Raw genomic sequence first — 13,221 nt, 5'->3', positions numbered from 1 at the left:
AAGCAGCCAACGAAAAATTGTAGAAATCCGTACAGCTTGCCACGTCAGCACTGTCAGCGCAATCTGCGGCAATCCGTACTTCTATCCACGTTAGCGGGCAGGGCTGCCACGTCGTCAGTTTGTGACAGGCCAAGGGCCTCTAAATAAGTGGTGTGTGCTCTCTTGCAGACATTCTACCCGCGGAAGATGCAGAGCAGAGCCACCGAGTTGTACCTTGTTGAAGCAATATAAAGAAATACCGAAAGGGGTGCCACAGTTTGGGGCCATTTTAGTCTTGGAGTGGAACTCCGCCACTCCGTGTCTTGTGTGGATTTTCTCTTTCCGTTCAGTGTTTTTGAAGTGCTACAAGTCAGTTTCAGTCTGTCCTTTTCAGCTGGCACATGGTGCCCTCCTGTTACATGTGGAACTCTGCCTCTCCGCGTCTACTGTGTGGATCTTCTCTCTCTCTCTCTCTCTGGCAAAAAAGTGGGGCTTGGTACCCATTTGTATTACGTAATCAAAATTACAAGCCCGAAGGCATTACAACAGCCCGTTGGCATACGCACATAATGGATATGATAGTGAAAAAACCCTTGATATATTTAATGATTACAAACCATAGGGTGAAAACTACCAATGATGCAAAATTACGAAAGATAGGTGATACAACAAAGCTAGGAGCAAGGGAAGAAAGTAGCAGAGCTGAAGCAAAAACAGGCCAGCTTGATGTCGAGAGGAGGCGGAAAACTACACCGAAGAATCTCCGATAGCAAACTCCAGTTCTCCAAGGCCGTATACAACGGTGCATTCCAACAGAAGAGACATCACCGTCGGAAGAAGACTCTACACCAAAAATCCGGGAGAGAGATAGCCTCTAGCCATCCCTCGCAATGATCAACATGGCTATGTCAACCTGCAAGCAGAAGCAATATATGGTGCAAATCTGAAGGCGAGGTAGTAACTGTCCAACACACCCACCAAACCAGTTCTAAACCTAAATCACCCATCAAACAAGAGAAGAAAAAAGAACAAGTAGAACAGGCAAACATATACACATACACACCTCAACCACAAGCAATCATGCAGAATATACTCACCCCAAGCACAAGCATCACACACAAAAGAAATTAGGCACATACAAGCAATCAAGCTTAACATACAAAAACCATGAGAAACAAAGAAAAGAACAACAAACGGAAGAACGAAGCCAACCTGCAGATCCCGGCCGAGAAGCCTAAACCCTAAGAAGAAGAAGAAGCAGAAGAGAAGAAGAAGAAGTTTTACCGACTTACAAAGTCTTGACGAGTGGCCTATTTTTAAAGAAGAGTTCCCACCAACTTATGGGACCCATTCCGATGGGGCCCAAGTGACATAAAGGCATTACAAATAAAGTAGAAACACACTCAAAAGACTTTGCACATCAAAATATGATGATGTGGCACCTGTACGGACATTCCGCAATTCGCGGCAAATATTTAGGAAAATCCCAAAATTTTAGGAGAAAGTGTTTTTTTGGGGTCAGCTTTTCATATTTGATGCTTTCAGGCTTTGGGCCTTTAAATATGAGCATTGGGGGCCCTCTCTGGCACTCTTCAGCGCGCAGATTGCAGAGGAGGTGCTCCCCGGCTGTTGTACTTTGCAAATGAACAATAATAAAGAAATACCGAAAGGGGCGCCAACGTTTGGGGCCAATGCTTTCTTGGGGTGGAACTTCGCCACTCCACGTCTCGTGTCGTGTATCCTTTTCAATTCAATTGTCATTGAAGTGCTAAAAGTATATTGAGTCTGTTCTTTCTTTTCCGTGGGGCAGGTGGTGCCCGTCTTGTGACAGTGGTATCAGAGCTTCAGACGCGTGCTTTTCTGAAAGCATATCGGTCCTACCAAAGAGCAGACAGAGCAACGTGGTGCTTCCAAAGTTTTATTTTCGTGCCCCGACCTATTAGCCATCCCCACCCTTACTTCATCGCGCATCGGACGCACTCCCGTCTTCATCACTATGTCTTACAGGGCATAAGCCATAAAGATCACGTGCAAGAGAAGGATCCAAGATTTGTTTCGAGCTGTTGTTTTTCTCAAATGCAATGTTATGCAGTGGAGGAAGTCTATAGCTACCAAGCCGCACACTCCAAGGACTTGGCAAGATTTCAAGAAAATTTAACCCTGAAGTTATATGGTTTCTGACATCTTCCTTTGGAGTGCAACTTCTGGTAGATTGGGGTATCTTGAAATGCTTGCAATGGAAACCCTAGCAGATTATAACTTGAAATCTCTTGACATCTCTTAGTAGGTGTTGATAACCTTGGAGGTTCAGTGTGATTGCTATGTCTTGGGACTACCATTGCCGTCAGAGGAACATTGTATGTCCCAGAGCTGATGGACCATGCTGTGGTCGGCTACGACCTTATAAAAGGAATCTAACCCTAATTTTTGGTGCAGGTTTTAGGACGGAAAGTAAGTCGACTTTTCAAGCTCGACTAATGTCGAGATTACTTTTTAAGTTTGAGTTCTGTTTAAGAACTTGTTTGGTGATTCTGTTTGGAATTTGTTTGAAATGCATGGTATCTGTTTTGAACCTGTCTTGGTGCCAATTTGAACTGTTTGACTGTGGTTTTAATACTGGTTTCAATGATTGGTATTTTTTACTCTCGGGTGGAGTAGTGAGAAATGATGTTTGAGAATGCTTGTTCATACTCATGGCTCTGACCCTTATGGTTAATTGCGGGGGGAGTATTGAATGATTGAAAAGTGTTGTTTTAACTCATGGCTCGGACCTTTTTAGGTTATTTGCGGGAGTGATGAGGGAGTCGTTGAACAACTCATGGCCCGGACCTGGATGGTTATTTGCGCCTGCAGTCTTGGACACTAGCTGGTTCGTACCGCAAGTCAAAGATCTTACATCATGGAGAAAGTGTCCAAAGCATGATCCATAAGTTGTTGTATACTAGGATTTGTGCTTCAAATTTCCTTTGGCAGACCGCAATAGTATTTTTCCATCTGTTCCTGCAAAGTCACTCTTTGGAAGGAAACAACGTGTAGGACATATCCCATTATCTCTGATTATAGGTAAAAAGAGTATCTTCCTCTTTCATCCTAAGGTGGTTCCCGGCGGTCAAAACATCAACTTCAAATTAGGGAGTCAACCAAATAGGTGATAACAACCTTTTGAACTTAACCCACTTGCAATCCGCTTTTTTCAATAAAAATGGGGTAGACCACCATGTTTGCGCATCCCCTTTAAGGTGGGATGCCTCCTTGCAAATTCTGGAAAATTTAGTAAAGTTGCCACCCAAGAGAACGATGTTGAACTTCTGAACAAAAGCCAAGGCCTTCCGGGTATTTGCGTGGCCCGAAAAAGCGTTGGAACTTCAAGCTTTGGTCACCATCCTTTAATTCTTTCGTGCCCTTTATCCGTTCGAAGTTGTCATACTTTGGTTCCCGAATCAAGTGATTCCTTTTTTTGCCAAAAGAGGTAAGAGTCATTATGAGAGTCGTCGGAGGATGGAAATTTGTGTTTGAACAACGTGATTTCTTGTGGCTCTCTCTAGCTTGCTTTCCCTCGACTTCTGTCTTTCTTCCTCGTAGGAACTGGAACTAGAAAAAGTAGAGGAAGAAGAACAAGGAGAACTCGAGTCATCCTTGAAGTGAACGCGTCGATGGCGTTTCTTCTTAGACACCTTTTTTGCCAAATAATTAAGAGTAGACTGTTGGCCTAAATAGCCAGGGAAAGACTCAGACTTTCTTCCTTTGCGAAAGTGCTTCCTGTACTTAATGATTTTATTGATCCTGTGTTCCACAACTCGAATTTTTCCTTTGATGTCAAAAGAGAAGTTTTAGTATCAGATGTCAGCATTGCTTTCACTTTCATTGTTGACTTGAGAGGAGGGTTCGTGACCTTCTGCCACCTCTCATAAAATTCCAAGGTCGGCTGCCCCTTCAAGAATTTTGCATATTTAGGATCCTTTGAATACTTTGTAAGACGCTCAGCAGAAGTGCTAACTGACGTCTCTGTAGGAGATTTGCAAGCTATAGATCCTTGATTAAAGATTCTTCAAGTTGGTCATCCAACTCATTGTCAGCTGATCTGTCTTTATTTGAATTTCCATTGCCGTTCGGTTCTTCATCCCTCAAAACTGCAGGTGGGGCGACTTGATGTTCCTGATGGGATTCTCTGTCGGAATCCATGGTGTGTGCTGCAAAAAGTCGTCGGATCGGATCCTCCGTAGAAGAAGAATCGACTGGAGCTGTGATACCACCGTAAATAACTTGGCACTGACAAGGTGGTAATCTCACAACAACGCACGAATCGAAGTGAAAACTACACTTGAACTTAAAATCAAACAATAGTCGCGACATGAAGTGGCAGAGTTCCACTTCCAGATGAACTGGCCCCGGAGTCTTGCGCCCCTTTCTGTACCTCTTTTATATGGATAAATCACAGAGTACAATTGCAGGGGAGTCACTCTGTAATGTGCCTCCAAGCTGACTTGCTAGAGTGCTCCCTGGGCATCACTTATAAGGGTTTTGAAACCAAAAACAACTTATACAAAAAGTTGATGCTACCAAAAGCTGGTACTGCTAAAATAAGGGTGCCATAAAAAAGTCAACGCTTGTCACGCTGGGCAGCATCCCATCATCCCTGGACTTTCTGCCGCAATATTTATGGGCTGCCATGTAAGCGCCGTATGGATTTGCCACATCAGCAATGATCAGTCTCTCTCTCTCTCTCATGGGATTGTAGCTTTGTGGACTTCCGCAAAGCTTTCGACACGGTACCCAGAGCTAGAGTGATGTGCAGATTACAGGAAATGGGAGTACCCACAGAACTCATTTGGGGGATCATGGCATTGTACAGATCAGTAGTAGGGCATGTACGCACCCCGGAGGGACTTTCTACACCGGCTCACTCCACTATTGGGGTGAAGCAGGGCTGCCCGCTCTCTCCTACTCTTTTCGGTATGTATGTGGATGAGGTTTCTGACTACATTGACAGCGATGGGGATAAAGGTGCTCAGTTGGCAGGGACATGGATTCCACTTTTGTTATATGCTGATGACCTAGTGTTGATCTCCGAATCCCCGGAGGGAATGCAACGTCAATTGGATGCTTTGCATACGTTTGCCCACGAAAGTGGTTTGTCTGTCAACATGGGGAAAACCAAGGTTATGGTGTTTAATACCACCCCATAGTGGATCAGGAGGTCAGCACCTACATTCACATACGGCCAGGAGACTGTGGAGTACATAGACGCTTACACTTACCTTGGAGTGGTTTTTAGCGGACTTGCATTCTCACTTAGAAGAGTAGCAGAGACCAGACTTACTAGAGCCCACGCAGCATTGGGTAGATTGGAGAGGATGTGTTCGCAGGTTCAGTTTCAGGAGCCCCGGACGAAGCTCTGGCTCTTTGACACCTTGGTGGCTTCAGCATTGCTCTATGGAACCGAGATATGGGGACCTTCACTGGATCACCACGGGAGGCCGGGTCGCTCAGACGGATGGGGGAACATGGAGAAACCTCTCGTCTCTATGATCTCGCGGTTCATTAGAGCCAAGGCATCAGTACCACGGGCCATTATCGGAGCAGAGCTAGCGGCCCCCCCACTTGTGGTGGAGGCGCTCACCAGATCAGTCTCCTTCATAAACCGCACATGGGAACTCCCTAGAGACAGATATGCTCGCATAGCACTTGAATCCTCTTGACAATTAGCCATACAAGGAGATACAACATGCTGGTATGGAGAGATTACATCATGGTTTCAGGCACATGGGTTCAACATAGACAGGCTGCCACCATTCCACTACTCATTGGATGCACCATCTGTCACTCTTACACATTCAGAGATCACCAAGCTCATCCGCCAAGACCTGACCCAGCTAGACACCAGGAGGACATGGATACAACCAGCACAAGAATTGGGCACGAAGATGGCTTTCTACAGAGACCACCTTCTCCAGCTTACGGAAGATGGTTTTGTGGCGAGACCCAGATACATGGATACCCACTTGTCTCATGGGATACGATGTGCTATTGGCCAGTTACGCACATCTTCTCACCATTTGCGGATTGAGACTGGGAGATACAACGGAGTACCAGCAGAGGACAGGACATGCCCCTTGTGTAAAATGGAACCTGAGACAGAGCTACACTATACATGCCGCTGCCCCGTCTACTACGAGATACGAGGTCGCTTCCATTGCTTGTTGAGAGAGGGTTTTGGACCACTCTCAAGAGTCATGGGATACGAAGATCAGAGATGTCTGGGTCTGTTCTTGCTCGAGCTGCGCAGACACAGAGATAGCCTGATGAATGGCGAGGCTAGCCAGTCTCAAAGACGGATCACAGACTTCTTCAGAGCAGACACGGGACAGCCGCAAGAGCCACTCCCACAGCAGAGCTCCCCCTCATCTCACATCAGAGGCACACTGATTGACCGAACGATTGAACTGGGGAAATCCAGGCGCCCGCGGCTGCGAAGAACTACACAGCATCGACGGAGGCTACGACAGAAAATTCGGAGTACGCTAGCCAGGCATGCAAGACGCTTGGTCAGACTACTAACCATGGAGGAAATTGATGAGATTCGCCAACGACCGATGCTAGATCTCTTGTGATTCAGCTATCCCAACAAGCCGCCCCTTTTTTTGCTTAGTTTTTGCATGGCTCACATCGACCAACTTAGGACCCCATAGTATATATCTTTGCTTTGTACTATTTTTAGGTTATTTTGTTACTCTGACTTTGTATCAGATCCACCACTTTGTAACTTTCGGGTCTCATAGGTCATTATGGCCTTTTGAAGACGTTAATATAACATTTCATTTCATTTCATTTCTCTTCTGCCAGTGGAGCCATGTCATCACTTTTGTGACATACGGTCTCCCACATCATCATCACCTACAGCCCATAATGTGCCCCTGAAGTCGCGTTGAGAGTTTCGGGCCGCACACAGTAATTCAGGGATCTCTCTTCTCCCTTTTTTGTGCTGCTGCTGCCTTAATTGTGCTACTCCATCTGTCTTGTGGCCATGCCTCGTCACTGAGTCATCACATACCCCCAAGTTTTTGCAAATGCTCTGCGTGTGTGTGTATGTGTCTGGGGGTTTTGATTCTTGCAAGCTGAAAAATTTCTGACCTGTGACAGACTGTTTTGATGGATTGTTTGTTTGAAATATTAATTGAGCCTTTTTCTGGTTGTGGGCAGGATGATCAGCATACAGGCATTGTGATTGGAAGGAGCACCCCCCCTCCATTGGCAAGGGAGCCCGAACCCACTAGACATTGGAGAGATGTTTTCTGGCTGGCAGTATTTGTACTTCACTTGCTGCTTTTTGGACTGGTATTGGGAGTTCTTGGTCTTAACCGCTTCAGAGAAGAAGACAGGCTTAATTTGGACAGGTACACTAAGCATACTGGAGATGGGAGATCAAATCATACAACTGAGAAGTACTGGCCTATATATGGCACAGCCGCAGGAATAGGTGCAGTAATTGCATGGGCCTGGCTATTATTTCTTTGTCGCAAGGGAAATCAAATGATGAAGTTTTCCGTTCACAGTGTGACTACGTATCTGGCCCTTGTCAGTGTCTTTTGCTTTTGGATTGGAGAGATTTTCTGGGGAATTGCATGTGCGATTGGTGCAGCATTGCAGTTCTTGTATGTATTATCTGTTATGGACAGGTAATCTGCTGCCTCAAGAGTAAATTTGCCAGCTGACTCCCTTCTCTTTTTACCTAGAGGGTTTGATATGAAGATTGCATGATATTGGGACTGTATTCTACAGGTTTCCATTTTCAATGCTGGTTCTTCGAAAAGCTGTCAAAATGCTGTGGGAGCTTCCTGAGGCAGCAAAAGTTTCATATGCTTTTCTTATTGCAATGCTCATGTGGATGGTTCTTTGGTCCTTTGGGGTCTCAGGTGTTGTTGCATCAAACATTCAAGATGGTGGGCGCTGGTGGTTGCTGGTGGTGAGAGTATTGTTGACATGGAAAGAACTTGCTACTTCTTTGAACAAAAAGTTGTTTTAATGAGCAAGTTTTTGTGCAGATTTTTTCAGTGAGTCTTTTCTGGACAGGTGCTGTATTTTGCAATGTGGTTCATGTGATTGTGGCAGGATTAGTCACCTTAGTCTTGATTCATGGGGGTAGGACTTCTCCTACAATGCCACCTAAGCCTCTTCTTCGATCTTTCAAGCACTCAGTGACAACATCTCTGGGAAGTGTCTGTTATGGGTCCCTTTTCACAGCTGGAATTCGAACTATGCGCTGGGGGGTATGTTATTGCTCTGAATTTTCTGCACTTGCAAGTTTAGTTCGCTTATTTATAGCATTTTCTTTGTTGTTTCAGATACGAGGAATGAGGTCATTAATTGAGCGCAATGAGTGTCTGTTATGTTGTGTCAATTTTTTGTTCAATGTGGTTGAGACGCTTGTTCGTTTCTTCAACAAATATGCCTACGTTCAGGTAGGGTTATCAGTTTCAATTTCTCTCCGGTGTCTATATGCTGAAATGCAACCTTCATATTGAAATATTCTTATTGGACTCTTGCTTCCTGTCTGGATCCAGGTGGCCATTAATGGGAAGAGCTTTAATCATTCTGCCTGTGATGCATGGGAGCTCTTTCAATCCACAGGAATCGAAGCTCTTGTAGCCTATGACTGTTCAGGCGCAATCTTATTAATGACTGTGATTCTTGGGGGGCTTTTGACTGGATCCTGTGCTGGGTCCTGGGCTTGGTTGAAGGCCAAAGAGGAAGCTGTGATGATTGGATCAACTGCCATGATTATGGGAATGGTTCTAGTGAGTGCTTCTTTGTTGGATCTCTCTCTGTGAACAATTTGAGTTGATGCACTGTATTATGCACTCATGATGCCAGTCAGAGGCTGGCGCCTGCATGTTGTGGACAAGTTACATTTACATATAGTGTGTGTACACCAGTAGCACGTATGGTCGCTCACCAACTTGTGCAAAGAATGCAATACGGCATTTCACCTGGCCACTAGGATAGATTTCATAATGGTTGTTTCTTTCTCTATTGAAATTATTTTGCTAATGGAAATGTTTAGTACAAGTTTTAAGTTCTCTTCGGAGAAAAACATCCTAGAGTAAACATGAGAAACAAGCAGCAAGGCGCACAGTTGAGGGAGTGTATGAATGATCATTAAAATCCAGTGTGGTAAGCCTGGTCTCCTTAAAATATCGTATGCTGTCAAGTCTAATAAATTACTCTCGTCTTCACCCGCGCGCGCACGCACATATACGAGGCCGAATTGGGCCTCTAGAAGATGTTAGGAAAGCTCTCTCTTTCTCTCTCATATTATTGGAGCATTGCAGAGGGGTACCTTTGGAAGCATCCTAGAAGACGTTAGGAAAGCTCTCTCTTTCTGTCTCTCTCTCTCATATTATTGGAGCATTGCAGAGGGATACCTTTGGAAGCATCCTAGAACATGTGTTTTAGAGTGTGCCATCCAATTTCACCTCCTGTCGTGATGGCAGCTCTAGTATATCCTAGAAGCAGGTTAAGGAGTTAGGGCTGTTGTGGCTTTGTCCCGCAGTATGTGAGGTAGGCGTGCCTTTCCAGTCACACATCCGAGTGTGCTTGGTTGTTTGCATGATGTGGGATCCCTATTCCTAGGTGGCTCTCTCTCGTGCAGCACGCACTGCACCATATGCAACCCGCTGATTTGCAAACGGTGCTAAATCAAAAGGCCTCAAGGTACAACTCTAGTAACTGAGGAGAATGTGCTAAGTCCTCCTCCATCCACTTTGCATCAAGAGCCGGATAGTTCTTGAACTTGACCAAATATCGGCGGACCAGCTTAGCCTTCACTTTCCTTGTGCACTTGCTCCATTGTGAATCTGCCAAGTATCTGGCAACTTCAGTCAAAAGGATACATCGTCTATCTTTTCTTGAATATAGTAGGGGCCGTAGTACCGTATACTAAGCTTTGGAAAAAGCCTCTCCTTACCCTTCCTCTTTCATTGTTATGCTTTCTCAAACCGAAGTAGCACCCAATCATTCTCCTTCAAATGCAAGTCATGATGATGCTTGTCTACTGCTTTCTTATGCCATGCTTGAGACTTCTGCAAAGCCTCCTTTACCTTGGCGAAGGCAAACTCCAGATTGCTGCTTCAAAAATCTTGTCCTTGGTGCATAAAATTGGTGGAACCTTTTTGCCACCCTCAACAATCTCAATGGCGCCCTCCTTGTAGATTTGTGAACAATGTTGTTATAAGCAATGGCAAATACTTTTCCAAGCGAGTCTTGGTGCCAAAGATATAAGACTTCAAGAAGACCAAGACCATTGAGTTGGCTATCTCGGATTGCCCATTTGTCCGTGGATGAAACGAGATGAGAATTTAAGCAAGCCGAGTGCCTATATTGTCCCACATTGCTTTTTAAAACAAACGCATGAAGCTGGTGTCTCTATTTGACACTATAGAAGTAGGGATGCCATGTAGTCTGAAAATCTACGAGAAAAATAGTTTAGCCAAATGGTCGGCTTTCACTTTACTGGTACAAAGTGAGCGTGCTTGCTAATTCTGTTAATTATGGTCCAAATACCATCATGCCCACTTCGAGTCTTCGGAAGATTAGAAAAAAGTCTGTAGCTATACTTTGTCAACAAGAGGTGTATTTTTCTTGTTGCCTTCTTTAAATATGTATTATATATATATATATATAATAAAAAAATAAAAAAATAAAATAAAATAAAATAAAATCTTTTACTTGTTTTCCTTGAAACCCTTGAAAAGGTGCAAGTGGACATTGCATGGTCAATGTGAAACGGCTATAGCCAAATGGGTTTCTCACATAAGGAATCTAGGTTCGTCAACCGACCAGTCAGCACTGAATTCTGACGAGTATGGAAGCATATTTGCGCCTAAATTGAATTTTACTAACAACTTTATAAGTTGGGAGGGGTTACGAAGGTAAACCAGAAAGGGCTCCTCAGATGACTATGTACAATCCTGTGGGCTTTATGCACGTTTGCCAAGGCAAGAGCCTTCTGAACAAGAACCGGATTAGCTAATTGCTAATCCCCCACATGTACGAATAGTTCCATTGCGACAGATTGAAAAACAAGAGAGTTTTCTCGCATGAATACTTGTCCAAATCAAAAGGGAAGCGTCTTATTGCATGCAAGAGCTCTCGAAACATCAAAAGACACGTTTGCTCCGCTCAAAACGATCAGAAACAGAGAATTTCAGCTTGCTGCGTTTATTTGTAGGTTTGGGGTTTTGTACCTAAATTGCAAGATAACACTTGGGATGCTTTGGGGTGGTTATACAGGAGTTTGGGCATCTGTCAGTGACCAAAACAAGAAATTACAGCATGCTTAAATTTAGTTATAGCCATAGTGACAACCCGAAACGGAAACAATAGAAACGGAAACGGAAAAACCGGAGTTTTTGAGTTTCAACCTCGGTCGAAACGGTTCGGAAACGCTTTGTTTTATTTATTTAAAAAACCAAGAAGCCTAGAAACATAAGTCAATGATCATAATTTCATATTCTACAAAACTTCAGAATTTATATGACAAAAATTCTGAACATTCAACCTACGGTCTACAAGAAACCTGCTCTGTCAGGCATCTCCTTAGTGTGCAAAATGTGTTGGTAGGCACTATTGAGGTCTCGACCACAGTATTCCAAGAAGAAACTCAGAGTCAAACCATCCTCCCCTAGGCAACTACCCCTCCTGTAGCTCCTCCATCTGGAGCAGATGCTCAAGCCCTGCCTTTTTCCTTCAAATTGACCCCTAAAAAAATAAGGTTCGAAACGAAGATTCTTCGGGTCGTTTCCGTTTCGGGCCCCTTAACGCCATTTCTTGTTACTATGGTTACAACTCACCGGAAAGCTTATGAAATGCAAGGGAATCCATTCTAGACTTGTACTTTTGACCTACAGAGATTTTGGCACCGTTATGTTACTGAAATTGGGTTGAAAACCTGCAATTTCAGCTCTTGACAGGTTTGGACAGCTTGTTTGGATCGTTTGTTTTAGGTGTTCGGATCGTTTGTTTTCAATTGAATAAAGAAATACCAAAAGGTGCACTAGTCTTTGAGGCCTACAAGGTGTTCTTCATGTGTGCAGTGACAATCTAGTTACTAGTCTGCATTTGTGTGCTCTCTTTTTCTCAATCCTTTGTGTGAAATTAATAGGTAATTGAATTGGTATGGCCCTCTACTGTGTGGCCGGTAATATGGTTTCATCGACAGGATAGACACTTTTTCTTCAAAGAGTTCAAAGTGGATCGTTGTGGGTGAAAGCAACACAGAGCATGTCATTATGGCAGAGAAGAGAGACGAGATAATTGAAGAGGGATCTTCCTCACATGGCATAGAGAAAGTTCCTACAACTCTTGAAGAAGACGAAAAGTTGTTTAAAGCTCAACTACTTAGCTGCATGGAAAATTTTCAGCAGTTGGTCAAGAATCCAAGGCTGTAGGAGTCTTGCTGATTTGTGTCTGTCAAACTTTACCTTTTGACACACCAAACAAGTGCGCACAAACTCATCCATGTCCTTCTTGAGCTAAGGCTAGTAGAAATACTTTTCCACCCCTTTCAAGGTATCCTCGATGCCTCTATGTCCAACAAAAGGAGGAATGTGGCACTCCATCAACACCTTTTGCCTTGGTCCACGTGCTACACACATGGATTTACGCATTAATTAGCCTTCTTTGATATTATAACTATCCTGCCAAGATGTTTGCAATGTTGAGATCTGTAACATATGGATTGAGCATTTCTTCAAAGTTTTGATGATGTACCAAACAACACATCTGCCACCATATTCTTCTCTCATAACATGAACCGTAAGACATGCCTCCACTGAGTAAGAGAGTGTATCAATGCTAACTACTCTTTTTTGTAGATTTGTGCAACCCTCTCAGGTCTAGAGAACATTCAACTTTCGTGCATTAAGACCGCACCTAGACTGCTATCACAAGTATCGCAGTAAACCTCAAGCTATTTTTGTAAACTAGGCAATATGAAATCATGACCTTTTTTCAACTTATCTTTGAGTGTTTGAAACGTTGCAATTTTTGAGGATCACGAAGTGAATGGAACACCTTTATAAGTAAGGATACGCAAAGGGGAAGCCATCTCCACAAATTTTCTAATAAACCGCTTGTAATACAAGCACAAACCTAAGAAACTTCAAAATTCATGCATGTTCTTAAGATGTGGCCTCTATGTTGGCCGTGTCGCAAAAAGTGTACACCCTCTGTTGAGATGATGTG

The 13,221-nt window shown here is 43.9% G+C and overlaps 1 protein-coding gene across 2 annotated transcripts in view; it reads left to right on the top strand.

Annotated features, from left to right (window-relative positions):
* The window catches only part of LOC147423260 (Plasma-membrane choline transporter family protein), a 64,757-nt gene that overhangs the window by 49,738 nt on the left and 1,798 nt on the right, over window positions 1–13,221 (top strand). For both annotated transcript variants that reach the window (XM_086501152.1, XM_086501153.1), the window contains exons 2-6: window positions 7,180–7,655; window positions 7,759–7,942; window positions 8,022–8,246; window positions 8,322–8,438; window positions 8,541–8,774. In XM_086501152.1, the coding sequence (XP_086357278.1) occupies window positions 7,180–7,655; window positions 7,759–7,942; window positions 8,022–8,246; window positions 8,322–8,438; window positions 8,541–8,774 (1,236 nt within the window). The remainder of the gene's footprint in view (window positions 1–7,179; window positions 7,656–7,758; window positions 7,943–8,021; window positions 8,247–8,321; window positions 8,439–8,540; window positions 8,775–13,221) is intronic.

The sequence above is a fragment of the Adiantum capillus-veneris genome, chromosome 26 (assembly GCF_014529385.1).
Source record: "Adiantum capillus-veneris isolate H3 chromosome 26, ASM1452938v2, whole genome shotgun sequence".
Lineage (NCBI taxonomy): Eukaryota > Viridiplantae > Streptophyta > Polypodiopsida > Polypodiales > Pteridaceae > Adiantum > Adiantum capillus-veneris.
The sequence above is the reverse complement of the archived record's forward strand: the minus strand, read 5'-3'. Positions and strand labels throughout refer to the sequence as shown.